This window comes from Mixophyes fleayi, chromosome 4, assembly GCF_038048845.1.
Source record: "Mixophyes fleayi isolate aMixFle1 chromosome 4, aMixFle1.hap1, whole genome shotgun sequence".
NCBI classification, from domain to species: Eukaryota; Metazoa; Chordata; class Amphibia; order Anura; family Limnodynastidae; genus Mixophyes; species Mixophyes fleayi.
The window spans coordinates 319,835,461-319,854,627 of record NC_134405.1 but is presented as its reverse complement, the minus strand read 5'-3'; the positions used below and the strand labels follow the sequence as shown (position 1 = coordinate 319,854,627).

Below are 19,167 nucleotides of genomic sequence, written 5' to 3'. Positions count from 1 at the left end.
GCACTGTCGTGAATGAAATGCATAAAATGTGTAGGAACAGCAAGGCCCAGGAAGGCATTACATTTTGAAAACCACAACATACCGCATCAAATGAGGATACCCCTTAGTTTATAGAAGACAGGATGTTGGAGATGTGGACCAGACATTAAATATTAATTTGGCACCTCAAATGAAAGAGGCCAGTCCCTCTTTCAATTGAGGGGATGTCATCTTTAAGTCACGGCCCACATCAACCACCAACTGTAAATGGCTGTGGGGAACAGGCAAGTAAAAATTTAAACGTCTTTGAACCCCCTGTGTGCCAAAGACAAGTCTCACTCGTCATTGGCACTGAAGGTGTTAAACAATTTAATGAGGACAGCAATACAGGAATGTCAGCACTGTGTCTTTTTAGATTATATTTTCTTTGTGTTGTTACAAATTACATGAAATTTATCATCTGTAATACATACGGTATTGTAATGTCACTTAGGGCTAGATTTACTAAGCTGCGGGTTTGAAAAAGTGGGGATGTTGCCTATAGCAACCAATCAGATTCTACCTGTCATTTTGTAGAAGGTACTAATTAAATGAAAGCTAGAATCTGATTGGTTGCTATAGGCAGCATCCCCACTTTTTCAAATCCGCAGCTTAGTAAATCTAGCCCTTAGTGTGAACATTAAGCAAAAGAATCAGAGTCCAGTTTGGCCACACATGTAAGTAACCAAATTGGATATAGTAACTCGCCTCTTGAAACAAACAGCCAGATCTTTTCCAGTGTCACTGTGGCCGGGGTCAGAAGATATCACCATTCTGAGTAATAGATCCTATACAACATTGTATTAAGCCAATGTAAAGCCAAAATTGTTCCAACTAATAATTAGAAGGCGGAAAGGTACCTTAAAGGTGTTTCCCCCCACTAAAAAATATGAATTGTACCAAGTCCGCTCACTTCCCTATAATCGTACTTTGGTAGTGGTCTTTTCCCCTGAGTACCCCATTATTCGCTTTACTTAGAACGGTCCCGGCACTTGCACACAGCTCGGCCAATCACCATCTATACTGTTCAAATCTACCTAATGTAAGAGAGAGCCAATGCAGCATCTCTAATTTGATCCGTTGAGTTGGATCTGTTCTGCTATGGGAAGAGCCAAACAGTGTAAGAGTGATCGACAGAGGTCCTGGCTATATGTAAGTGCTGGGACCCAGTTAAATATGATAAATGATGTCAGACCCAGACAATAAAGCCCCACAAAGTACTATTTTGAAAGCGTAGAGGATTTAATACAGTGGTTGTTTACAAAGGAAACTACTTTTAAATGTATAACACCAGCACTGCTTTAATCCAAGTGGAGTTACATAATTTGTTAAAAACAAAAGCTGTATCAATTATTGAATTTATTTGATAAAAATTTAAATTAAATAAAAAACTAAAAATAATAAGTGGGAAATTGGAAGCAGACTATTGTGTGTATATAACTCTTCACACCCAGTTTTTTAGATCTGTCTCTGTCATTCTTTGACCCCATGGAATTTCAGTACTAGTTTCATTTGAACTTACACCACGATCCACCTCAACCATCATAATACACTTTTATGCCTACATGATTCATACTGAACAATGACAAACCTGGTTTTGCTGGTAAAAGTATCTTACAATCCAGTGTGTCTAGGAAATCAATACTAAATGTATTGAAATGAATTACACGTGTGCAAACCTGAAGCTCAGTGACCACTGCCTTTTAAAATTACCATCCTTCACCACAAGCAGAGGGACAAAGAACCATGGTATAACCAATAGGTGGACTTGGTGAAGGGGAGAGGACCAACACCTACCTATCTCAAAGTAAACCAATGATGATCCCATCATCATCATCATTTATTGCCATGTTTGGGGTGTGCTGTCTGATATACCAACAGTGCACAGAGGTAAAACATACCGTTTGCACAAATGCAAAGTCTTGCAAAGGTGGAGTGGGAGGGAACAAAGTTTTTTTTTTAAATTGCATTCTATAAAAGAGGATTTATGTACTTACGTTAAATCCGTTTCTCTGATTCCGTCTGGGGGACACTGCTTACCATGGGTTGTGGAGGGGAGCTTGGGAGTTGGCACCTAACTAGTTAAACTTTAGTACTGCTGGCAGACCCCTCCCCTCTACAATCCCCCTGCCTCTTCCTGTCCAGTTAGTTTTAAAAAGCCCCAGGATAAAAAAGGGCAGTCAAACAAGAGCACACAGAAGAAAAACAGAAGGGAGGGATCGCAGTGTCCCCCAGACGGAATCAGAGAAACGGATTTAACGTAAGTACATAAATCCTCTTTTCTCTTTCATCCGTCTGGGGGACACTGCTTACCATGGGGACGTTCTAAAGCAGCCCCCTAAGGGTGGGACTACTCTGAAAATCCCGCTTGTAAAACACTACGAGCGAAATCTGCATCAGCTGATGCAAAGACATTAAACTGATAAAATTTTGTAAAGGTGTGGACAGAGGACCAGGTGGCTGCCCTGCAAAGCTGGTCTGCAGAAGCTCCATTCCTTGCTGCCCACGAAGCCCCTACCGATCTGGTAGAATGGGCTGTAAGTCTCTCCGGCACAGGACGGTTAGCCTTTATATATGCTTGTCTGATGGTAGACGTAATCCATCTTGCGATGGACTGTTTTGAGGCTGGCCAGCCTCTCTTATTAGCGTCATAAAGGACAAACAGAGTCAGTACGTCTAATCTGGGAAGTTCTTTTGACATATATGCGGAGAGCCCTAACAACATCTAACTTATCCATAGATTGTTTATCTGAATGAGAAGCAGATGAAAAAAACGGAACTACAATTTCCTGGTTAAGATGGAAAGCTGACAGTACTTTGGGGACAAAGGAAGGAAGGGTCCTAAACACCGCTCTGTCCTCGTGGAAAACCAAATAAGGTTCTCTACAGGACAAGGCTCCTAATTCAGAAACCCTACGAGCTGATGCGATTGCCAAAAGAAAGAGGACCTTCCAGGTCAACCATTTTAAATCTGTCTCCCTCAAGGGCTCAAATGGAGGCCCCTTGAGCATATCCAGTACCATGTTGAGATCCCACGGAGCTGTAGGAGGTACATAAGGAGGCTGTATGTGCAAGACTCCTTGAAAAAAAGTTCTAATATCTGGCAAATCAGCTAATTTCATATGAAAAAATACTGAAAGTGCCGATACCTGTACCTTTAGGGAACCTAATCTGAGACCTGCTTCCAGGCCCTTTTGAAGAAAAGCTAACAAGCGAGGAATATGAAAAACGGACGAATTGCATGTCCTGTTTTCGCACCACCTAATGTAGGCCTTCCAAATCCTGTGATAGATGCGAGATGAAACAGGTTTCCTAGCTAACATCAAAGTGTTAACTACGCTGGAAGAAAAACCTCAAGACCTCCAGAGGCTGGCTTCAACAGCCATGCCGTTAAACTGAGCTGAGGTAAACTCTGGTGCTGGAATGGACCCTGCAGAAGAAGGTCGTCTCGATGCGGAAGATGGACCCCTGGTCCTTCCGCCATTGACAATATGTCTGCGTACCACACTCGGCACGGCCAAGAGGGAGCAACTAGAATTACTGGCAGACCGCCCTGCCTTACTCGTTTGAGGACGCGAGGAAGCTTGGGAATTGGAGGAAACAGGTATCCCATCCTGAACTCCCATGACATCCACTGCCACCGCTAGGGGGTCTCTTGCCCTTGCGCGAAACCTTGGAACCTTCCTGTTGTGTCTGGAGGCCATGAGATCTATGTCCGGAAGACCCCACTTCCGAACCAGAGACTGGAAGTCTTCCGGGTGGAGTGACCACTCTCCCGGCATCATCTGGATTCGGCTTAGATAGTCCGCCTCCCAGTTTTCTATTCCTGGAATGAAAACTGCAGATATTGCCGGAACGTTTAGCTCTGTCCAAACCCATATTTGAGCTGCAATATCCATGGCAGCTGCACTCCTGGTTCCTCCCTGCCTGTTGACATATGCCACAGCCGTGGCATTGTCGGACTGAATTCTGACCGGGTGGCCCCGAAGAAGGGACTGTGCTCCCTTGAGGGCCAAGAGAATGGCCTTCAATTCTAATACATTTATAGATAGAGCCGATTCCTGAACCGACTAGCGTCCCTGAAGTCGGAGGTGCAAGATTACCGCCCCCCCAACCTTTCAGGCTGGCGTCCGTCGTTGCTATGATCCACGACCATGGAGCGAAGGATCTGCCCACTTTCAGATGATCCTGAACCAGCCACCACTGAAGAGATTCTCTCGCCCTCGGGGATAGGGAGATCTTCTGAAGTTCCAGGTGTAGGTGTGATCCTGACCACTTCGACAGTAGATCCCACTGGAAACATCGAGAATGGGCCCGACCAAAGGGAATGGTCTCGAAGGAGGCCACCATCTTTCCGAGTAGCCTCATGCATAAATGCATTGAGTTGCTTGGGGAAGACAAAACCTGAGTAGTTACAGTCTGAATAGAGCTGATCTTCTCTACTAGGAGAAACACTCTGTTTGCTGGTGTCCATGATGAGTCCCAGAAAAACCATGCGCTGACACGGAACCATCTGGGATTTCGCTGAATTTATCAGCCAACCGTGGCCTTCGAGAACCGCTCGGGTGAGGGATAAATGATGAAGTAGACAATCCTCTGAGGAAGCCTTGATGAGTAGGTCGTCCAAATAAGGAACGACCTGAACTCCCTGCAGGTAAAGACATGCTGGCATTATTGACATAATTTTCGTGAAGACCCTTGGCGCAGTTGAGAGGCCGAAGGGGAGGGCCCGAAACTGGTAGTGTAATGGTCCCACCGAGAATCTGAGAAGAGACTGATGGTGGATCCAAATGGGAACGTGGAGGTATGCGTCCTTTATATCTATGGACGCCATATACTGGTCCTTTTCTAGGCCGTTTATTACTGACCTCAGAGATTCCATCCGAAATCTGTCCACCCTTAAGTGAACATTGAGGCCTTTTAATTTAGGATGGGACGAAATGAGCCGTCCGGCTTCTTGACTAGGAACAGGTTGGAATAATACCCTCGCCCTTTCTGGCAATCTGGAACTCTGCAGATGACCTTCTGAAGCAGAAGAGAAGCGACACAATCCTGTATAGCCTGTCTTCTTAATGGATCCCGGGGTAGCGGGGACTGGAAGTAACGCTGCGGGGCCGGGCCAAACAGGTCTATCCTGTACCCTTCTGAAATAATATCCCGGATCCAAGGATCTTGGGAAGACTCTGCCCACTGTTCCCAAAACAGAGACAGACGTCCCCCCACTGGTGCCCCCTGTGGTACAGGGTGGTCGTCAGGACGCAGGCTTCTCCTGGGTCTTGGAGGCCTGGCGCTAAGATGCAAACGAGGATCTCCCCCTAGTGGAGGAGCCTCGAGAATTAGATTGTCTGCCTCTAAAGGACTGTCCCCTATGAGAGGAGGTCCCCCGAAAGGGCTGACGGAGAGAGCTGCCCCGTGGGTTGCGGCTCCGATACGAATATACTGGCAAGGAAGTGCTTTTGCACCCCGTTGCCTGTGAAATAAGGGTATCTAATTCCGGGCCAAACAAACCTGCTGCAGAGAACGGAATAGATTCAACTGACCTTTTTGATTCCGCATCACCCTCCCAGGATTTCAGCCATAGCGTTCTTCTTGCAGAAATAGAGGCCGCCTGAATGGAAGAGGAAACCGCCGCTGAGTTCTGGGCTGCCTCATAAAGGTACCCGGAAGCCTACTTCAAATGCAGGGCCAGGGGAAGAAGTTCTGAGTCCTGTAAGGCCTCTGCCAGCTGGTCTGCCCATGCTTCCATGGCTCTAGCCACCCAAGCTGAGGCAAATGTAGGTCTGAAAAAAGAACCCGCAGCCGCAAAAATGGATTTTAGCTGGGATTCAACCTTGCGGTCATTGGCGTCCGGAAGGGACGCTGAACCAGGAGCTGGGAGTAAGGTATGCTTTGCCAAGCGGGCAATAGGGATATCTACCTTGGGAATAGTCTCCCAGCAAACCACCTCTTCCTCCTGTAAGGGATACAGGGAGGAGAATCTCCTAGGAATAGAAAACCTTCTCTCAGGCTGCTTCCATGTCCCTTCAGCAATAACCCTAAGCTCAGCAGAAGGGGGAAAATGGCTGGCCTTTCTCTTATCCTGCTTAAAGAGGCTTCTGTCTCTGGGGGTAAGATCCTCCGGCTCTGGGAGGTCTAACGCCTGTCTAACCGCTAAAACCAAATCATTAACAAATTGGTTTTTGGGATTGTCTTCCTGTTCCAATTGGAGTAATTGGTCAGGATCCGAATAAATTTCCCCCTCTTCCTCAGAGCCTTCTTCAGAGTCTGATAGGACCATAAGGGGATTTACTGATCTAGGTCTCCTTCTTTTAGCAGGCGGGGTATTAGCGGTATCAAGCAACTGGTTAAGCTTGTTCAAGCCCTTTAAAAAAGCTGTAGACCATGCCGGGTCTGTAAGAACAGGGGCCGAGTCAGGCTGCAATGAGGAAGGTCCTGTCAAACCCACTGCACTCGAACCTGAGGAAGCTGGGAGGTCTGACTGTGGGTTAGCATTATTAGCCACCGAAGTTGCTACAGTAGATAACAACTGATTTGACTGAAAAACCATCTGAGCTAAGGAGGAAACCGACTGTGTCAGGGAGGCCACCCAGGCCGGTTCCTCCGTCGGTGGGGCTGAAAGCTGCTGGGTATGCGCAGTGGGAACCCCTGCATCGCATGCAGAGCAGAGCGCCAAAGGGTCCTTCTGGCCACACGGTAATTTTACATGACACTTTGAGCACGTGAAGTATTTAGCCATGGGGCCCTTTCCCTTATCTGTCATTCTTATAAAGGAAGGCACACCAAACACACAGAGTAAAATATGACTCTAGCTGAGTAACAGAGAGGGAATGGAGAGAGAGATAGAGAGAGCAAGAAAATATATATATATATGTGGAGGAACAGATATAAAAAACATGTAATCAACTGATCTTTATATAAAAGTTGTACTTGTAATAATTAACACCACCAATATATATAAACCAGTAGGAGACTATAATGTAAATCCTACTAGCCCAGTTATTAAAACATTAGATAAGTGTTCAAATAAAAGTGATACTTAGCCCATAGGCCACAAAAGGGGAGAAGTCCAACAGCAGTTTGTCCTGTGCCTGCTCCCTCCGTTCTGTTCACTCTTCCCGGGCTTCTCTTGGCCCCAGAAGGCTGGGAAAGACCATCTCTCTCTGGAAGGAGGGGGGAACTCTATGCTGTAGCTCCCCCCCCTTCAGTAACTGCTGCTTTGCAGCTATAGCAAAAATTAATGGAACCTGTTTTAAAGGCTCCAAGCGTGGCAGAGTAGTGGAGACCTCTAGGACAGAGTTCTCCGCAGCGATAGCTACGTCACGCCCCCCTCCTATGTATGAGGGGGGAATCGTGGTATAGCCCCCTTTTCTCCTTCTCCGTAGCGCCAACAGTTTAAAAAATAAAAAAAAAAAAAAATTAAAATGGCTGCCGGCGTCTGTCAGTTGCCGATAACCGGCACTCTCTGCCTGTAATGGCAGCTCCGGTTATCGGGGAGGTCCGTGAGACCGCTTGTCACTCTTCAATCAGGCACACTCTTAATCTCTCCAATTCTATGCCAGTGAGCGCCGCTGGTGCTCATCTGGCAGGGGAATGCCTGCGCTGTCCTGCTGTGAGTGTGTTCTCTATAGTAGAACACACTCCAGCGCTGCCACTGCTGAAAGAAAAAACATAGAAAATTCAAATAAAATAAAGTAAATTCATTAAATTTACACTAAGTACTAAAACACTGCCCCAACTCCAGGGCACCTAAAAAAAACTGGACAGGAAGAGGCAGGGGGATTGTAGAGGGGAGGGGTCTGCCAGCAGTACTAAAGTTTAACTAGTTAGGTGCCAACTCCCAAGCTCCCCTCCACAACCCATGGTAAGCAGTGTCCCCCAGACCAGATGAAAGATAAAACTTTATTAATATTTAAATAATTATAAAACAGTACATGTATATATATTATTTATATGCAGTCTCCACTTTGAGAGGACCCAATAGTGAGGGGGCATCTAATGGATCTCCTCCCTCCACACTATTAGACCTAATATTATTTACATCTACAAGCTGCTACTAAATCGAACAGTTTTAGTAGCAGTGCTGATCTGAGCCTTTCCTACACAGCTTTGGAACCGCAGGGGCAGGTACAAAGAAAGCGGAGGAGCCACCAACATGGCCACGCCTCTTTATGCAGCTATGGAATGGGCCCCGAGAAGTTGCTGTAATGGGGCCCTAAATTACTCTTGGCCGACCTGGGCATCGCACTTGCAGATTCAAAACACTGCTTTTTACTTTGTCCTCCTATAGAGGAACATTGCCTGTAGCTAAACATAAATCTGTCGGAAGCAAGTTAAATAAAACCCTGTATCAGAATTGTAGGCAAAAATTTGAAACAGAAATGGGAACCTGGGCAGCGCATTCATTTCTTTACATTGATTCTGCTCAGCTAAGAACATTTAGAAGAGTCATGCTTAGACACCGAGGAGACATCAGATCTGTTGTCAGCTGCTTGAGAAGTTTGGAAAAGTTCCAAATAAGGAGGAAGTTGTCCTGAAGATAACTGACCGGCAGGATGTTATGGAGAAGGCTGTACCAGCAGACATTAAATTATGTTTATACAGCTTGCAGAACAAGGAGCAATAAGAAGTGAAACACAACAAAACGTCATCTGTAAGAAGGGATATGCTATACTGACTAAAAGCAATATTAAGATGAGAAGGAGATCACCAATGTAGGACCCAAGATAAAGTCACAGTTCACTGGTCACATGGAGAGAAAAAAAACCAACACAAAAAAAAAACCAAAAAAAAAAAACCAGACTGTAATAACTGAATATTTCAAACATAATAAGCTGTGGCCCAGGCGTAATGTCTAAATGAAGCACAGATAAAGACACAAAGGCCATATTTTTGAAAAGAGAAATATTATCTTCATTAAGAATGCTCAAGTTATTGTGCACAAGCAACAACAAAAAGCACAAGAAATATAAAAATCAGCCACAACCACAAAAAACAAGTGGTCACATGATCAATAGGGGAACAATTGTTTCACTATGCCAAGCAATATCTTTCTTTTTTTTTTTTAAAAAAAAGGAGCATCTTACAAACATGGGAGTGGTGTTATTCTAATCAGAAAAAGGGATATATACAAATCAAATTATTTTTCTTAATAGCTAATATTTCTGTGTCCCTTTAAATTATGTGTACGGTCCATGATGACTTACACCATTATTAATGCCACCAGACTACATGTATAAAGTGCTGACATATTACACTGGAGGGATCATGACACAAACCACATACAATGACATTATGTGCTAGTACAGTGGACGTCACCCTGAGAAAGGCGAGTGATGATCAGTAACGATGGAGGAAGCACTGTACCTTTTTGTCCGTGCCGACTGCTGAATTTATCACCAATTTCTGGCCGTCTGGTTTGTCTCAGAAGGATTTTAATGAGAAAAGCTTCTTCTGCGTTTGATGAAATCATTACTTTTTCAATGTAGGACTCGGTAGACCCTTTGTAGCTATTTAAAAAAAAAAAAAAAAAGCAGCAGAATAAGAAAGACTTTGTCACAAGACAATGGGTACACTTACAAACATTAACCTTGTGGTTTGGGGCAGGTCACTAATTTATAACGAAAACACAAAAGCTCTACTTACCTGAGGTGCGGTGTTCATCCAATACAGAGGCCCCCCAGACTCCAGCACTGCTCCCCTCTCTGCTACTATGTTGGACCTGTTTAGCACACAGTGGTGTTCGTGATATCTCCTCTAACCAACCAGTGAGCCTTCCATTCACACCAATCGTATAAGCCCTGCTCAGAACTGAACCCACAACCGCAGCTCTGCTAGGCAGCAATGCTAACCACTGTGCCACCATAGAAGCAGAAGGGAGAATGAACCATTATCAGAAGTTGCAGGGGTAAGTTACTCTGTAACTGCGGGGTTTGGATCATGAACCAACCACAATTACATAGAAACAAAAAAATTGATAGCAGATCAGAACACCGCTTGGCCCATCTAGTCTGCCCATTTTTTTAACCTATGGTAACCGCAAACCCTATTTGATCCTTTATTCTTTGTAATAATATCCTTATGTCTTTCCCAAGCATGTTTAAATGGCTCTACTGTATTATGCTCTGCCACCTCTGATGGGAGGCTAGTCCACTTATACACTACTCTTTATGTGAAGTAGTTTTTCCTCACATTTCCTGTGAACCTACTTCCCCCCCAGTGTCAGTGCATGTCCTCGTGTTCAAATACTTCTCTTCCCCCCAGTGTCAGTGCATGTCCTCGTGTTCTAATACTTCTCTTCCCCCCCAGTGTCAGTACATGTCCTCGTGTTCTAATACTTCTCTTCCCCCCCAGTGTCAGTACATATCCTCGTGTTCTAATACTTCTCTTCCTTCCAAGAATGTTATACTCCTGTACCTTGTTATAACCCTTGATATATTTGATTCTGTCATTTGGGAGGAGGGGATACCAACTACTATAACGAGCTCTTCTTAAATTAGTTGGTACACATTAAAAATCCATGAGTGAAATACAACATTACAGTAATGAACAGATGTGTACAGGGTTCTTTAAACTATGCATCCTATGTATAGGCTACAAACTAAGCATCCCATGTATAGGCTACAAACTAAGCATCCCATGTATAGGCTACACATATAACTAAATAATGTCAGTATGGACAAAAGTATAACAGCTCCAACAGAGTACAACATTGCAGATAATACATTTCATGGAAATGACAGTAGGGGGTAACAATACAAAATTAACAATCTGGTCATACTTCAAAAGTAAAATAAATTATAGAAAAATCTTAACATTTTACACCAGAAATGAAAAAAAATAAAAATAAAAAAGACTATTTTATTTTTTATAAAGATTATAAAAGTTTAATTATATGGATATAATGAAAAAGTTCCAGGAAGAGCTGATGACTGTACTTACGTTACTGGGACGTCTTTGAACTGTGGCTGCTGAGGCACACTACTGCCCTCTAGAGAGGTCTGGGTGACAGTCGGCATTGACTTGTTTACAAGTACTTGTTTATTTTCAACTTTTTCACCTAATGACAAAAGAGAGAACGGGCACAAAATTGGGAGTTTAATGTAGACGTCATAGCGATCAGTTTAAACCAAAAATGCCTATATGTCAGCAGGAAAATGTGTCTTCTAATAAAGACAAAAATTATCTTTAGATTAAATTTTCTACAGGTTATTATTAATACTTGGAAACATGCAGCAGTCTTCTTGTCAAATATTTATCATATGGATCCATCCATAAAAAAACAAACAAACAAAAAAAAACATTCATATATATGTTTCCCAAGAAGCTATAAAGCAAGTGGTTAACCACACAACGAAACAAACAATGAAGACCAGGATATAAGAGCTGTGTAGGGATCAGCCAATGGCCACGTCCTGCAGTTTAACAGTGCACAACAGCAGCCAGAATCCCTCTCAGGAGATCTGCATGCGTTTTGCATTAAAGTATCTAAACAGCTTTGTCATTATGTATTAAAGTCTGCATGTGGTGTGACAAGCAAAATGTGCGTATGGCTTGTCAGGTTTGATCCATCCGATAATGCTCCCATTATACCAAACCTACACCCAGCCACTATAGACCATGCCCATGTCAGGGGGTTGGACACTGGTCAATTGTGACGTATGGATTGTGTGTCTGGCTTAATATGCTCAGAATGTGGCTTTTACCCAGTTAGGGACATTTTCTAAAAAATTATTTGCTACGCTAGAGGTGTTCAACTCCGGTCCTCAAGTACCACCAACAGGTCGTGTATTCAGGTTTTCTGTCTGCAGAAACCAGCAACATAATTACTGACCAAACAAAAAAAGATTAACTCACCTGTGCATGAGTAAAGAAATCCTGAAAACCTGCCCTGTTGGTGGCACTTGAGGACTGGAGATGAGCACCTCTGTACGAGGCCGTCATTTTTCTAAACTCATTTATTTAGGCCATTCATTAATTCATATCAGACGTCCTGCTCTCTGTGCCGATCTAGTCCATATTTAATTCTTACTGCTTTCCATTTATTACCGGGAGAGAGTCTGCGTTCCCCGAGATTGTGAGATAATTCATGTGGTCACTGTTTACATCTGGAAATTAATCTGGGTTTAATCTGCAAAAAAGATGCGAATACATTTTATTACCTGGTGAGCAGATACCATCGGCATCTAAAATTTCATGTCTCCAAATGGGCTTGCGTGTGTTGGCATCCAACATGGGTCCCATCACTTTATCGAATGTCTGATTGCTGTAGCGTTTCAGAGTGCACTTGGCATTCTTATAAACAAGACAACGTCCAAAACCTAGGAAGACAAAAAAAAGCCACAGATAAGATTGTGGATTGATAAAAACAAAAGACAAAACAAAAAAAAAAAAAAATAAAACTAAAAGTGCAGGAAAAAACACATTTGCTGTAATTCACAAGCTTACACAAGTGATACAGCGGGTGAAATAAGTATTGAACACATCAACATTTTTCTCAGTAAATATATATTTAATGGGGCTATTGTAATGAAATTTACACCAAATGTCAGCAACAACCCTTGCAATCCACACATGCAAAGAAATCAAACCATAGATGTCCATAAATTAAGTTTTGTGTAATAATGTGAAATGACACAGGGAAAAAGTATTGAACACATGAAGAAAGGGAGATATGGAAAGCCAAGACACAAGCTGAAATCTATCAGCAATTAGAAAGCAATCCTGCCAGCTGGTTCAGCCACAACTAATGGCCCATAAAAAGGTGTCACACAAGAAACATCTCATGATGGGTAAAAGCAAAGAGCTGTCTCAAGACCTTCGCTACCTTATTGTTGCAAAACATACTGATGGCATTGGATCTCTAAACTGCTGAATGTTCCAGTGAGCACTGTTGAGGCCATAATCCAGAAGTGGAAAGAACATAATTTTACCATAAACCGGCCACATCCAAGTGCACCTCGCAAGATTTCTGACAGAAATTTTTTTTATCAGAAGAGTTGTCCAAGAACCAAGGACCACTTGTGGAGAGCTTCAGAAAGACCTGGAATTAGCAGGTACAATTGTTTCAAAGAAAACAATAAGTAATGCACTCAACCGCCATGGCCTGTATACACACTCACCACACAAAACTCCTTTTGCTGAAGAAAAAACATGTTGAAGATCGTTTAAAGTTTGCTGCACAACATTCGGATAAGCCTGTGAAATACTGGGAGAATAAAGCATGGTCAGATGAGAGCAAAATTGAACTCTTTGGTTGCCATAATACACACCATGTTTGGAGGAGATATGACACTGCACATCACCCCCAATAACACCTGTTATGTGCGGATTGTCGCTAACCAATAACGATTGTCGAACCTCGAGTTGTGTTTCCAAAGCACAGAGATTTATTCGCAAATAATAGAATATATATATGCTCAAGCGAAGTAATAGTAAATACAGCCGTTACTTATCACAGGCGCTCTGGATCCAGTGCAGTCATTCAATCCTGAAGTCTGGGGACAAGATGTCTGCACACTGGATCACAAGCTGCTGCTTATATACACAATCACATACAGTAATACAATGAAGATGGAATAGCTTGCATCTATTGGCCCAGGTCTCAGGAAGGTCCAAGGGGTCGTCATCATTGGCCAGTTCATACAAAGGAATCCAAAGGAGGGGGTCATCTCTGCAGGGGGTATGCTCTGCTCTTCCCGCCAAGATTCCTTAGTCTTAAGTAGTTCATAATTCCCTATCATTCATAACTTGCGTATGCACTCTGCGATTCCCTCGCAGAGTGAACCAAACAGTAGGATATGTAACAAGGTTCATTATGATACCACTCATGATGTTATTCCTTCAACCCGTTCCGTGTATTTCACTAATATGCATGTAACTCTGGTATAACATATAAATACTACTATATTTCGACATAACTGCCTATGTGTTGCAACTACCATTAATGTGTACTATTTTATAAGAATGCGTGTTTGTGCGAATGTATGGTAAAAGACCAATTACTGTTGCTGCCACGTGTAGTGGATGCGTACGCCCTTTCACGCCGTAGCGTGCCCTTGTACGTAGTAGCGTACCGTACGCATCTTTTCAGACAAAGACAACCAAGTTTGCTAGACTTTAATTGAAATTACTTTATCCAATTTGCTGACTTCGACACACCATACCAACAGTGAAGTTTGGAGGTGGGAACATCATGATGTGGGGCTGTTTTGCTGCACACGGTACTGGCATACTGCATGTGATTGAAGGATGAATGGAAAAATGTACCGAGACATTCTTGATAAAAATCTGCTGCCATCTACCAGGATGCTGAAGATGAAGCGAGGGTGGACACTTCAGCAAGACAATAAACCCAAACACATAGCCATGGACACTCTCAATTGGTTTCAGAGAAAGAAAATAAAGCTGCTAGAATGGCCCAGCCAATCACCTGACTTGAATCCAATTGAAAATCTATAGAAAGAACTAATGAACATTGTTCATAGAAGAAGCCGACGGAACCTTCATGATCTGAAGACTATTTGCATTGAAGAATGGGGCAAAATCACACCTGAGCAATGCATGCAACTAGTTTCTCCATACAGGAGGCGTCTTGAAGCCGTCATTACCAACAGTGGCTTTTGTACAAAAGTATTAAATAAATTTCAGGAAGCTTGTTCAATACTTTTTCCCTGTGTCATTTCACATTATTAGTCAAAATTTAATTTATGGACATCAATGGTTTGATTTCTTTGCATGGTTGGTGTAAGGGTTGTTGCTGACGTTTGGTGTAAATTTCATTACAATAGCCCCATTAAATACATATTTACTGAGAAAAATGATGATGTGTTCAATACTTATTTCACCTGCTGTAGCTTTTAACCCTCAGTAGATCTTAGAGATTTCTGAGAACCTCGATCTCCTTTCCTGTAGGTGACCTCATGGTTCAGATTATGTCGCAGACAAGTAGATTCCCTATATGTGCTCTCTTCCATCTTTCATTGAAAAAACAATACAAGAAAAGCAGGAGGCCAGCAAGTGTTCCTGTGAATCGTACATTGAGTCTAGACATTGACTAAAGAAGTGGTGCAGAACCGGCGGAAAAAAATGAATAAATTGAATATATTGTTGACGTTACAGCGTTGGGTGAATTGAATTACTGTACAGTATATATACAAATGACCTGTTACAGATGAAGAAAATCTGCTGGACGGAAGAGAGTTTAAAGTTTCAATCCACTGATCATTCCAATCGATTTCATTACAGGGAATGCAGTAATAGACCAATCAGGAAAGGTCTACAAAGTTCTTTGCGCTTTCAATGAATGATAGGAGGAAACGTATGTTTGAGTAACTCTTGGCCTAAATGTTTTTGCGATTTTCATCAGAAACCATCCTTATCCGCTGGAAGATCCCACAATTTTGGTCCATAATGATTACGTTGGCCCTGTTCTTTCAGGAACCATGGACAAAATTGGTGCAGATAACTTGAGGGATTTGCAATTCTTACACACAGTTGAGCAAGTCCTCCTTTGGTTTATTTTATGAACCATCATGGTTGTCCGAAAAGACACATTTATTTAAAATACCACTGCAAATAACTAACTTATATGCTGCAGTAGATCGTGGAATAATCTCTAGGATGTAAGCTCACATGGGCAGGATCCTCTCTACTTTATATCATGTTCGGCCACCTCGTATGTCCCTTTGTCCTGTCTTTTTCTGGATTTTATGGGATTGCTATGCTGTTTGCTCACTCAGTGTCAGGGTATTGCCGTATCTATATTGTGATCACATCAATAATTCTCTATTTGTACCTGAAGTTGCTCTCATGTATAATTGTATTCACATATCTGTTATTATGCTTTACTATGTTCATGATAACTGTAGACAATGTATGTCATTTCTGTAAAGATTATCTGGCAGTACGGAATCTGTGGCGACCTATAACTAACCGATGATGATGAACAAAGTGTTTCAAAGAAATTATGAGAAATGAAAAAAATACACAGCACACAGATAAAGTGGGGAAAAAAATAATAATCAGAAAATAGAACTAGTAATGCAGAAATAGCTATAAGAAGAAACCACCACCTGACCAGTACTGCAATATAACGTTCTGGCAGACCTAGCACTGTATGAGCTATAAAGATAGGCTTGATTTGAGTGGCATGGATTAAATTTACATAAAAGGGCTGCATGAGACTGTTGGATATACAGAGACGACACACACAGAACACCAAGCTTCAACGCTCCTCAACAAAGGAATAGCACCTCCAATTAACATCACGGAATGGACAGACATCTCTGTGCTATTGTTCCGTAACACGAAGTCCTGGGTCCAGAAACCATCATAAAAGACTATTTCAGTCTCAACACTCCTCTGCTTAATGACGTGTTCAATAATGGGCACCCCCCAGTTTGCAATACAAGTTTAATATTACTCTTGATGCATGAAAAAGAAAACACAGCAAAAGACACTTCTCCAAAAGACAGCTGGAAACAGAGCTTAGGAAGCAAGCTATCCAACAATGGCCGTGAATTCAACACAATGGACAGCAGAAACAAGTTTTAATTTTCCCTTAGATTCTATTTTACACAAGGAAGAAAAAAAATCCTGTTATTTAGTTCCCCTTGTATTGACACAGCCGCAAAAGCAGACATTAATGTCAAAGATAAATGTCTGGGAATAATTTTACAGGAGCCTAGCAACCAACGCTGGCCATCTTGTCTAATAGAGGGATAAAGAGAAGTCTGTGTGGTGTATATAGAAGGAAAAGCGATCTATGTCTTTCCAACTAAAGAGAGACTCGTTTTATTTCTCACTAATGACCATTTCCACCCAGACCTCAGTCCAATTAGCCTGTTTGAAAATAAAGGTGAGGACGGAATTTGTTTTGCTAACAGTAGATGGTTACATTTTTATCTGACTGGTATACATAAGGCACAAATTAATAGAAGGCAATACAGGAATCGCAAGCCATTCATTCACAATTTTAAGCAGTATTTAAGGAATATACTCCAAATATAGCCTAATGAAACAGGATTTTAAGACTCATGAAAGCTGGATTTTTGGACAACATATAATACAAGTTAACCCGTGCACGATACTTATGCATTCTAGTCAAATCAAGCTACTTAAGGTGTTAAAAAGGTTCTTGTCATGCATTTGGGCCTAGCCCAGGCCTCCTCAGGGGAAGAGCGTTACTTCCCGACGCAAGCGCCCTTTTTTAACGTGGTTTTGTCCACATGTCACCACCTCATCATTTTTCTCCATCGCCTCATCCTTCATCTTCATCGCCACATCCTTCATCAAGCTACTTAAGGTGTTAAAAACTCCCCACTGTCACCCCCGGCAACCACCAACCACTCCCAACTGTCACTTCTCCTTCAAGAAATATATAGGTCAGTGTATAACTCTGCCCAGCAGGTGGCGCTGCAGCTTGTTGTTTTTTTTTCCCACACACGCCACTAGGCATTTATATAGTAGATAACATACCACCCAATCCCTCCCTATGGCAAATAGGTGTGCCCCCCACCCCCTTAAAGAAGCAGTGACCCTACTTGTGCCACGGCTTACAGCGCTGGCTGATAAATCTGTCCATACAAGATCTATAGGCAGTTTGCAGTACTGCAGTCTGCGGCACAATCGGAATATCGAATTCAGGTAACGGGTTGTGTGGAGGGTTCCAATATATAGCTGAGCCATGGTATATAGTGTTGGATCTAAAACAGTCTGTTCACCTGTAAGCGCAGGTTTACCAGTTTATGAGCTCATCGGCCGGAGAGATAAAAGACACTGCAAGTTCTGTGTGTGCAACTAGCTCTGATTTATTACTTACAAGTTCATATCTATATAGCAGAAAATCACGTATTTCAGAAAACTATTTCAGAATCTTGCTACATTCTCGCACTGGAATTCCCCCCAGGGGGGGTTGGTTTATCTCCTGTCTGCCATATCCAAGGTCATGGGCATAGTTTCTTGCAAACAGCAAGATAATAATGATTAACTCCTACAAACTAGCTGCATCTAAGCTGTCTTTGAGCTATAAGAGAATACAATGGCTATAAAAGGCAACAAGATAGCCTCAGTTCAGCAAAATCACATTTCTCAATAGTCGTGTCACCATACGACATTTCTAAATACACATCTTCAAATGGACAGCCACTCTTTTCTCCCTAATTTCACCTGTCCCCCTTTTCTTCACTATTGTCTCCTTAAACATATTTTTTTTTTTTATGAATACAGTCAAACATTAGCGGTTTTACATTATTAATACATTATTATGGTTATCCTGCTTATATCTGAGCTTTAGAGCTCTGTCTTTTATTTAGTCCTTGCTATCACTTGCTATAGGGGAAATAAGCATTGTATACAGCCCAGTTAGAAGTATTGATTGTTTGTGCTCTCTCTTTATATAAATGTGATGTCATTCTGTACAGCGAGATGCAGACAATGAGCGTGGAGTTAATGAGGACAAAAGTAAATCTCTCCTTCACTCCTCACATACAAGATCTCACAAAATCACGTCACCTTCACTTTAAAATTTCTCCCAGACTCGTCATTATCTCACTAAGGACACTACTAAAATACTAATACATGCAGTCATTTCCCAACTGTTACTGTAGCCATACACTCCTCTCCACATTAACCACACTGACATTTTTATTGCAATGACTACTGGCTTCCTTCTGGACACAATTCAAAAAATCCTGGTTCTTAGCTATAAAGCCTTCTATGAATGTTTGTACATCTCTTCTCTACCCATTTGTGATATCCAATCTGTTGTTGACCTACACCTATCACTCTCCCTTATTCTGCTTGTACTTAGGATTGTGCCACTTTACTCCTGCTAAACCGAAATTAAAAGCATTCCCTGGAAAGATTATTAAATCCCTAAATATATTACTTAGATTAATAGGTAACCGCAACTTTATCACCGTCCATTGTCTACTCATAATCCTCACAGGATTTTTAATTCCGTATGTGCAAAACATACATCCTCCACCAATATCCTTTCCACATTGCACTTTATTAATACTGTATTACCCAAACAACCATAAAGAACAAAAATGGACACGAGATTCTTATAAACATACCCTGTCTGGTTTACATTCATAATCTACATGAGAAACTGGCATCTACTAGAGTCCATTTTCAACATAATCATCT

General features: G+C 42.2%; 1 protein-coding gene across 2 annotated transcripts in view; it reads right to left on the bottom strand.

The window, feature by feature from the left end:
• POLR3B (RNA polymerase III subunit B) overlaps window positions 1-19,167 on the bottom strand; it is a 94,590-nt gene that overhangs the window by 16,292 nt on the left and 59,131 nt on the right. For both annotated transcript variants that reach the window (XM_075210182.1, XM_075210181.1), the window contains exons 21-23: window positions 12,177-12,335; window positions 10,957-11,074; window positions 9,382-9,524 (exon numbers count right to left, since the gene is read on the bottom strand). In XM_075210182.1, the coding sequence (XP_075066283.1) occupies window positions 9,382-9,524; window positions 10,957-11,074; window positions 12,177-12,335 (420 nt within the window). The remainder of the gene's footprint in view (window positions 1-9,381; window positions 9,525-10,956; window positions 11,075-12,176; window positions 12,336-19,167) is intronic.